The 10,773-nt window shown below is 37.0% G+C and overlaps 1 protein-coding gene across 1 annotated transcript; it reads right to left on the reverse strand.

Moving 5' to 3' along the window:
- Window positions 1-112: 112 nt before the first annotated feature.
- Window positions 113-10,133, reverse strand: LOC110056836 (trace amine-associated receptor 1-like). Its single transcript, XM_020763389.2, has 2 exons — window positions 9,942-10,133; window positions 113-2,646 (listed from the first exon to the last, which is right to left on the reverse strand). Exon 2 carries the CDS (start codon window positions 2,578-2,580, stop codon window positions 1,459-1,461), a length of 1,122 nt encoding a protein of 373 aa, XP_020619048.2. The 5' UTR covers window positions 2,581-2,646; window positions 9,942-10,133; the 3' UTR covers window positions 113-1,458.
- Window positions 10,134-10,773: the final 640 nt, after the last annotated feature.

A 10,773-nucleotide genomic window follows, 5' to 3' on the forward strand; every position in this document is an offset into this window, starting at 1 on the left:
GATAGGGCACGACGTGTATATTCTCGAGCGTTCATGCGCGTAGTGAGTGTGAGTGGTCTGGACTTTAATCTGAAAGTTTCCTGCAACTGTTGAGGGATTGGGAACAAATTAATTGATTTTCCGACAAACGTGGTTTATTACAATACAACAACAAAAATGTCCACTCTTTACATGTAATTTACAAATTTTACATCATTTGGCCTGTCGAGGTATGTGCAATGAGGTGCAATAAATTGAAGAATATTCCAAATATTGAAATCATAATGGATTAATCATAATTGAATACCAAAAACTCACTCACATTATCTTTTAAATTAGTCAATCAAAGCATTAAAAAATTACAAGCCATTTTTTACTAGTAAATTCACAGCAATGATTTGCCATGGGATCTAAGCTAGAAACAAAGCTATACAAAGTGTAAAGACCTGAATGATCATTGCACTGATTTATGTACACGATACTAAAGCGGTTGCGAAAATAACCCCTGAGAAAAAAAAAAAAAAGAAAATTATGCTGCAAAGTGTTTACCTCGAGGATACCATATTATTATTATTATTATTATTATTATCGTTATCGTTATCGTTATTGTTATTGTTGTTGTTATTGTTATTATTATTATTATTATTATTATTCTTTTATCCCGGATTTCCGCCGAACTAAGGGACCATGAACAATAATTTTAAAACAAACTTAATATGAAAACAAGATATTCGATGATGTAAATTGTTACTTTTAGTTTTTAAAAATTTTTGACATAATAGTAATAATAATAATAATAACAATAATATTATTATTATTATTATTATTATTATTTTCATGTTTTCATCGTTATTTACCATTAACGCTTAATTATTGAAATTAGACGCGGCTCGACCAAGAACAAACGTCCGTTTATTTTTGCTCGTGCTTGAGCCATTTTTATAAACTTCTTATATAATCCTGGCACAAGTGGGCTTGACACTAGCTTAGATTTGCCACGTAATTTAATCAGTAATGAACAAGCTATAACAAAAATCTGCCCCCTCTATTCTAATCCTCCTTTTGTACCTCTGTATGAGTCCATATAAATTGGACTTAGACGGTTAAAAAGCAGTGAATATACGTCGTGTGTATTACGCAGTGGGTCTACTCCCAACTGAAAACTGCGCATGCACACATTGGAGATAGAGTATATTTTGTATAAAGTTTAGTACCAAAGCTAATGCCTTTTATTTTTGCAAAGTTAAGAATCTGCAAAACGCTTTTAAATTAATGTTAACGATTAAATTGTCGGGAGGAGGGGGGGAAGGGGAAGGAGATCTTCCCTATGGTTGTTGAGATCAGTGTTTATTATAGACTGGTAAAATTTTTCTGATAGTATCAGTCTATCGCATGTGCAAAATTTAAGAAACCCTCACGAAAAATAAAGGTATTTTTTATAAGCGTATCGAACTCTAGAATTACGGTGGATTTACACTATTAAAAGTTCACATCTCGACCGTTTACAGAGCCCATGCGAGCTTTTGAAAAGGAATGGCGCAACTTTTCAGGACCAAACGGTGGCGACTTCTGAACTACCAGTGGAACAGGCAGAGAACGCGCTGAAGGCGCATCCGTCTGTACGAGACAGGGCGCAATGAGCTGCATCAAGGTGCTCCTGACTTCTGATATGCGATAGGTGTATACCAATGGATTAATGGCACTGTTACTGTAATGGAGAAGCTTCACAAAATCCAACAGGTGCATCAGATTCGTGCCGTGGGGAAGATAACTGGGCCAGAAAATAAACAATACTGACAGCGTGAAAAATGGAAGCCACGATAACAAAAAAAGACCTGTGACTATCAACACGGTTTTAGCGGTTGTCTGTTCATGATGTACCTTCCTCTGAAGTGAACTAATGGAGTACGAGCGCCGACGAATGTTGAACTGTTTCACGCTCTTGTAAATGTTGGCGTACATGCAGATTATTATCAGAAGCGGCAGGAAAAATCCCGCGATAGCACTAAACAGCCCCTTGTACTTCCTCCACATAGCAAATTTGAAATCGTTAGCAAAGATACCCGCAACTGCAAGGCCGTACGCCCATGTTGCGGCGATGGCGCAGTAATAGTGATAGCGACGCATAACGCGATGTCTTAGTGGTTTCGAAATAGCAATGTTTCGATCGATACTGATGATTGTAAGGTGTGCAATGGAGGTAAGGGCGCTGCAAACGTCGAGGAACTTGAACACTTTGCGGAACTGAAGGTTGACAGCGCTCTGTGATGTATGGTTCAAATCATACAGCAATATATACATCCAACACGGGATTGAGATGGCTCCCACGATGAAATCTGAAACTGCTAAACTCACGAAGAACATGTTCGTCGCTGTCCGCAGCTTGCTGTTTCTTGTGAAAACGATTATAATAAGAGAGTTCCCGAGGATTACCAAGAATGACAGAAGTGAATAGATTGTTACGAAAATAAGCGTCTCTTGCGCTGAGTGTCTGGGAAAGGTAGCCACGGGGCCCGAAGTGGATCTCGTTGGTGAAGTGTCGTTTGTTAGGTTGCATATTCCGCTAGAAGAACTTGAGTTGTTGAAAACCAAGTTTTTCATTTTCAAAGGTTGATGCGTCTTCTTTTAGTTCTTCACAAACCAGCCTCTTTAACAGAACTGCGACCGCTGAAAATGAAATTAAATATACTTAATTTGCACAGCTTTTAGAAGGACCTTAAGATGTGGCAAATAATTAATTGTTCATATGTGTTTATACGTCACTCGCCTTGTCACATAGTTAATAGGGATTTGGGAAATTAAGGCATTTGGTCATATTGGCTTCGAGACATGTAGACGTTTGACTGGTTGAAATTTGATTAAAAAAACTCAACAATCCATACCCAAAAACTCCTTTTGCTGCGACAATTTATTTCTTTTCTCCGCGTTGGGAACTTTAAGACAAGAAATGAAAAAAAAAATATATATATCTGATCATAATCCATGCGGAATTGAAATTCGTTTAAGAGATCATACATGATGAGTAGGTACATTAGCTCCCTTTTCTCGCCAGCCAGACGTAAAATTATCTGTCAACCATGGGATAAAGGTGGGCCATTGCTGAGATAATTTTCAAGGGTTTGACATAAAATGATCCAAGCATTCAAACAATGAGTTAAAAAAACGAACTTGTCAAACTGCAGGAGAATTGAATCGATTTGGCCAAGCTGCACCTGCTACTTGTGCATTTCAATATTGCCCTTCCAGTCCTATTTTGGTTTTTAATATTTGTCGGTCATGTTTGAACCATCTTATTACCAACGTGTGGTATACTTACTCTTTGTTTCAGCTCGTGCTTAACTGTAATAAGTCCGGAGGGGCAACATCCAATTAAGCAAACATAAAATATGCCTCAGGGCTAGATTAGTTGTCCATAACAACCTTGGTTTAACTGACGAATGCTTTTGACAAGGAGGGAGTTCCATTTGATTTGAAAAAAAATAAAACAAGCCTTCATTCCTGGTTTTAAATACGTTCTTTCAACTTTTTGAAAATAATAATCTATACTGATCATCTTTTTGATTCAAAAAACCTGACGTCATTTCTGTAAATTCGCAGGCGCGTCATTACAATGGGGTTAACTAACTGTAGAATTTTAGACAAATGGACTCCGAAATTCGAAATCGCCAGTCTTTTTTATGTCTAAGGAAGATTCGCTCCGTTTGTTAATTAAAAGACAGCTTGAAGTTTCAACCGGAGACAAATTTTATAAACCAGCAAATGTAGAAAAGGAAGTGACCCAAAAAATAACGTAAATTTTTGGCGAACTTTCACTCCCAGTAATGCCAGTCGGAAAGCTCTTGTTTATTGAATTTATAACTTGATGCGTTTGCAGTATTTTTAACTTGACATAGTATTCCTTGACTTCCTTACCGTCAAATATGTTAATTATTTCTCTTTCTAAGCTCGCCCCGCATTTCCAAGTTTCTACCGGAGACAAATTTTATAAGCTCCCAAATGGTAAAAAGTAAGTGACCCAAAACGAGCGTAACTTGTTTTCCCCTTCGATCTGTTTCCGTGTGGCGGAACACGTAAGATACACTAATATGCAATCTTGTTTTTGGCGTGTAATTCCAACTAACGTTTGCTTTTGACAAGGCAGCGTGTGTTACATTTGTCGACTTAACAACAAATCCTTCATTCCCAGTTTGATTACATTCTTTCAACCTTTTAAAAATAATACTCTATACAGATCATCTTTTTGATTTAGAAAACCTGATGTCATTTCTGTGAATTCACTCACGGCTGGCGCGTTAGTACTGACATTAGTGTCAAAAGCTGAGACAAGCCTCTGAGATCGGACGACGCCATTCATGTCTGAAGATGATTTGCTCCGTTTCAGACCTTTACAAATTTAAAAGACAGCTTGAAGTTTCTACCGGAGACAAATTTCATAAATCCGCAAAAGTATAAAAGCAAGTAAACCAAAAATAACGTAGCGTGTGTTTTTCCTTCGATCTGTTTCCGTATGACGGAACATGAAAGATATATACTTTGATATTCAGTCTTATTTTTGGCGACCTTCCACTCCCACGAATGTCAGTTCGAAAGCTTTTGTTTGTTGTATTTATAACTTGATGCGTTTGCAGTATCTTTTAACTTGACAGAGTTTTCCTTGCCATCAAATATGCTAATTTTTTTCTTTCCAAACTCGCCTCGGTATCAGAATTCAAATAATATCGATGGTCTTGAGACCGTATAGTATGAAATAAGTCACAATGCAGTACAGTCGTCTATAAATTCAACCGCCTTGCCAAAAACATTTATGTGTGTATTATTGCCGTTGACAGAAAGAATGGAGTTTTCATCATTTTGTTTTCCGACAAAAAGTCATCTCAAGTACTTGGCAATCCCACACATCCTAGCGTACACGGACCTCTCGTGCCCAGGGTCTATGGAGTGAGGCGTGCCGTGTGGTAAGTCCCTCCCAAGAACATTTCTTTATCATAGATATAATAAACAAATCCGAAAATTTTACAAAGAAAATTATTTTGCCTCGGTCGGATTACCCTTGCCCATGAAATTAATTCAATACTTATAGAATACCCGAAAAAAAATTGAATAGAAATATAGCGTTTAATTTATTTGAAGTTTCCTTAAATAATTCGTGGAATAATCATAACTATCGAATATATGTGTAGTTTTCTTACGACGTCTTTCCATAACGTGGGAACTCCGAGGTTTAAAATTTAACCAAATGTTAAGAAAGATCTTTCTGCGCTATAATCGCGATCAAATGAAAGCAAAATGTCGTTGGTGCATTTCGATCCAAGCGATAATTTTGTTTCAGTTATATCCTAAACCATCCGATAGCTATAAAAAAAGCGTTCTCTATACAGAGGGTTCGCTGGGTGTCGTGGTAAATTACTGAAATATCGACGGTAAAGTAAAACGCAATCGTTTTGATCATGCATGCACTGATCTGCAGGCGTGATATTTTCGCCGCGGGGCGTACTCAAACTGCCAGAGGCTGAAAATGAAATTGCGGAGAGTAAACCTGCCAAACTTGTCCATATATTTATGGGTCGTATTTTTCCTCCATTCAATAGTTTCGACTGTATTTCAAATAAATGAAAAAATTCATCAGATGAAAAAGTAGGGAGAATTTGATGGATTCGATGTCCCTTTCACTCCAGGGATCTCCGCCGCCTGTTATTTATTTTCTTCTTTTCTTTCTTTCTTTTCTGTTATTAGGATTTTTAACTTTTTTTAATTGTTCCCTTGGAACATCAAGACTTGAGAGTTAGTTAATTTCTTCACAGCCTTTCTTGATGAAGAAGACATCATTGGGAATAATTGTCTCGTCGGCATTTTTTTTCAAAAGTAATATAACGATTTAAGACCGGAATTAAATGTAATAACATAGACTTCACACAGTTTCAATGAGATAAATGAGCGCCGATCGAGCCCAATTTGTTCGAAAACAACAACAGCATGCTGAAATGATTTACTTTCAAAGTGGGACTAAACATTTCAACCGCGCATGGCCGTTTAGCAGTGATGCTTCAGAATGTTAAATAGCTAAGTTTAAGGTGACGTTTTATTGTGATATGGTGTGAGCCTTTTTTCGAAAACCGGTTTGGGTTGATCGATTTCGTCGAAGGTCTTGTTAAACCGCCGTTTCTAAAGAATTCAAAATATGATTGAAAATGTCGGTTCCATTCAGAAACTTAACATGATCGCTGTTCAAACCGCCTCACCGTGGGGTGAAGCCCCTGATAGAACTTATAACGCTTGACTACAGTAGGAATTAAATCTCCTCGGCATCCAGTGTTTTTTATTGGTAAAGTCTGCTCCATTGGCCCGACTCCCTGACACCGCCCGCGATGTTCTCCCACCTCTATTCTTAAAGTTTGTATGGACTTGGATATTCGCGTAGGGGCTTGAATCTTTACTAAAATAACTGGAGAATTTAGAAATAGAGTGAAAAGCACTGATATACTGGATGGGAAACAGGTTCAAGAGCACTTGAAAAGACGGAAATAGAAACGAAAATTATCAGTAACTATAGGGAAAAAAATACTTTTAGAAAATTGACTTACTCTTTGATAACCAGATTTCTTCTATTTTTTTGTTTCTCCCAACAACGGTGGGAAATGATCCTATCTTAATGGTTTCAGTCCGATCGTAAACCAGGTTAAATTCTTTTTTGTGTGTGATTTCGGTATGCGCAGCGGAAGAGAAAAAAAGTAAAAGTTCTAATTTTCTAAGATGGGATAGTTGTCATATTAAATAAATTGATAATACTTCAGTATTTAAACAAGAAGATCCAATTTTATCTGAGTTGGATTTTGGCAATAGTTCTACTAAAGAAAATTAATGAAAAAATCTCTACGTTAAACAAACAACTTTTCAGCAAGCCATACGCCCATAAGTGGTTTGAGTTTGTTTTAGCTAACTCACTTAAAATGGGCATGAAACAAAACACAGTATTCCGAGCTCGTAGATATTTACCTTGGTGTCATTTCGTCCGAGATTCAGCTTTGTTGACCGGCGATGACATTTTCAGTCACCAACTTTATAATCCAAAAATGGTTAGTATCAGCTGATGCAGAAAGAAAATTAAGAGTTTTGACTGGTTTAAACTGCAGTTACAAAACTGAAAGCCCGTAGCATTCTGGCGTTGCGTCTCAGTCTTAAAATTACCTCCATAACCCGAAATAAATTTTAATATTTTGATGTTTCGCTTCAGGCGCAGCTTGTAGTTGATAAACATGTCAGTCAACATGACGGAAAGAATTTTTTTCATTTCCTACACTCCCAGTAAGAAGGACAGCATTGAATTCACCTTGTAGGGATCAATAAACAAGGTGGTGCTTGGTAATAAAATTTTCGCTTTATCTCATTTAACATTGCGAGTATTATTAAAAATTACAGCAAATTCCGCAAAGATTCTGGCCGCGAGAAACCTTGTTCTTAAGGTAACGAAAGATAGAAATGCAAACGAACTGAGGTTAACAGACAGACAGTTTGTTTAAAACAAACTCAGGCTTTGCCTGCATTTCACAATGAAGCAGACTTTCATCAAAGGTAATTGATTGTGGTAGTTTAAGTTTTTGAATGACTTGGGTATGGATTATTTTATTTTAACCAGAGTTTCGATCCCCTAGCATCCTGTTTGGGACGTATGTTAAATAAAATGAGGGCAAAAGTTGAATTGTTTGTTTAAGCGTTAACTGATTTGTATTTTGGCTGCGAAAATGTAAGGATAATTTCTTTGCAAATCATCATCAGAAACTGACTGAGTTTGGTGACAATCGCTTTTCATTATTCATTGGATCCATTTTGTGGAGGAGGTTGCGTGGCAGACTTTGCTCAATTTAAACTAACAACGCTCCTTGCACTTTTTAATCTACAGCAATAAAAATTATAAATAAGTAATAAAAGATCCCTTTGCGTTTATTTATATTTTATTTTTAAGGTATTTAACTGAGTCGTTTTGCTCTCTCGGATGGCTTAGGATTGACTGATGTTCTTTTTTATGCCATCCCGAAAGCGAGATGTTGTGCAATGATCTTTATCAGAATACACACTAAACCAATGTTTTCATTTTGTCAAGAGCCACGGTTGTTGGAGTTGTTGACAGCTAGCGTACAGCTGGAGGTAATTCCGTGCAGCTTACATGCCGCCCCTTAGTCAGGTCGTTAATTACGAGTTGGGATAACGAAATATTGAATAAAAGAAGCTTCTTCTCTCAGTTAAGAGTTGATAAAGTTTCTTCCAATTCATGCTCAACACCCGTCTGCTGAATGAGTTGACATAGTCAGAAGAAATGTTAGAGAAATAACATGCTGGCTATTCCAGCTCCGTTTTGGAGATTTTCCGCCGATCGAGCTGTATTCTAAATAAAATTTTGGTGAATTGTTAACGGTAGTTATAAGGGAGCTAAATAGAATCCTTCTGCCTTGAGGCAGTCTCCATGACTCGGCTTAGTTTGCTTTGTTTTCCATGTAAAGTCCTTCACAATGACGCCGTAATTACCGAATACAATTAATTGCAACAACTGTGAAAACTCAGTTCACAATATTTGTACGTATTTGTTTCATAACACCATTTGGCATTAAGTGAAATCGAACGGTTCGTTACGCTGTTCTCTTTATAGGTCAGTTAATATAAAACAATTCAAGGAAATGATTGGCCACGTTTGGTATAAAAAGCAATATGGTACTTTGTTTTTTCATGGGTACTATGGCAAAAGTGTAAGCTTGATGAATTGACCTTGGAAAATATCGGAAAGGATTTTTCGCCAGATAGGATTCAGTTTTTCTAAATTGACTTGTGCCAACTTAAGTCTTCGATGGGGTCATGGCTCACGGGTCTTTATGGCACAACAATGCACTAATGGAAAATTCAAATGAGTCCACGGTCGAAACAGGCATGGCATGAGACGCCTATGCATTTATTTTAAAGAAATTGAAAAGAATTGAAGGCCACGAATATTTGGAAAAACGCAGATTTGTCGTCAACGAGGGTCACTGCTATAAATAGATGTAACAGCAGTTTCATCAGTAGAACCATATCAACTTAGGCCAAAATTGAATCATGATTGTATATCAACAGATTGATATCAAAGGTACATACAAATCCTGGGAATACATGTTTTGCTGTTGACTAGGGAAGTCAATAACAAGCAGGTGAAAATGGAATATTGATCGTTTAGAAGATATCGAGGAACATAGAATAATTAAGAAATGGTTGGAATTGCTGGATATTTTCTTTTATAGCTGCAAAGGTATCTTCAATTAATGAGAATAGGTCGTTTCAATGGTCGATGGGAATTTAATCAGTGATAATAATTACTATACCGTATTATGTTAAAATTGGATTTGTGGTTTCCTTTCCTTGTCATGTTTCGTAATTTAAATCTTTTACGCAAATCAAGAAAGATTACCGTGAATGGTTCAGAGGCAAGAAATCACATAGAAGCGAGCAGTTTTGAATTGTAGTCATATTTTACTCGTACTTGTTGTATTAATTGTCATTCCAGTGCTAATACAATCACTTGTAAACTCTTCACTGAGGAGGTAAAGCCTATTAAACGATGAGTGAAAAGCGAAGACTCTCACGGTTTTAGCTTACATAACTATATGTTTCCAAATTTTCTTTGCCTCGGCAACCATTGTCACACTATAAAGGAAGATAGGTAAAGTAAATAAGACACTAGAAAAACTAACAAGCCTGTGTCATAACATGAATCCTGCTGTTTCATCAACGCTTTAAGCGGCCTTATCCGGTGAAAAGGACGGTTTACTTTGAAGGCAAAAGGACACCCGCAAATAAACCAGATGCTGATCGGTTCGGTCCATCAAAGCATATCTTGAGAAGATTCAAAGAGCTCGTGCACTTCATTAACTGTACAGCTTAATGATAAATCATGTAAATGCATCTTGCAATTCACAAGAGCTTTAGAATTTTCCTCCTACCTTAATGGTTGAATCTTTCCCACAGTTGTCACAGCAAAACCATTTGGACAGGGGGAAGCACGAATTAATAAATCCTTTCTCAACACGTCGAGAGTTTTCCCTCAGGGCAGCATTTAACCAAGCCGTGAGTGCTCTGAAAACTGATCTCAAAATCTCTCAGCAGCTGGCTCAGATTTATGTGAGTGAAGACGATAGTTTTCAAGTAATTAAAAAAGCTTGTGTGCGATTGTGATTGGCTCTCCTACGTAAGGGTTTCGCCTATGACGTATATTTACCTAAAATATAGTTCATCTAGCAAAGGGTTGATTTCTCGTGAAAAGGCTCTTAGCCCGTAGGAAATGCTGTAGACTAGTCGACAGCCGAAGACTACTTTTAGATTTGTTCTGATTTCCCTCGATATCCGCGAATATTTCTGGTACATATAGTCTCTAAGAGATACGAGTTTCTAATATCTTTTCACTACAGAATTCCTGCAGGCTTCACTTAGAATAAGAATACTTTGCCTTGCAGTGTTTGAATTGCTATTTCAACACCGATGACAATCATTTAAGAACAAAAACCCATTACATGCTTTTTTATTTATTTATGAGGCATAATGAAATTTGTGGGGAAAAGGCTCAAATTCTGCGGATATGCTCGTCAAAAAAGGCTTCATAAAAATTGCACTCTCGTAAACGTGGGAAAACGCATCCCACGATGGAATTGGATACTTGTTAATTGGCTGGCTGGCGCGCTTTCAGAATTAGGAAATTTACGCCGAGTTGTTTACATTTGCTATGAATTTCACACAGGGTTAAATTAAAGGAATACTGCATTTTAAACTATATGAAAT

Source organism: Orbicella faveolata, unplaced genomic scaffold, assembly GCF_042242905.1.
Source record: "Orbicella faveolata isolate gen_17 unplaced genomic scaffold, um_ofav_v1 contig_24, whole genome shotgun sequence".
Lineage (NCBI taxonomy): Eukaryota > Metazoa > Cnidaria > Anthozoa > Scleractinia > Merulinidae > Orbicella > Orbicella faveolata.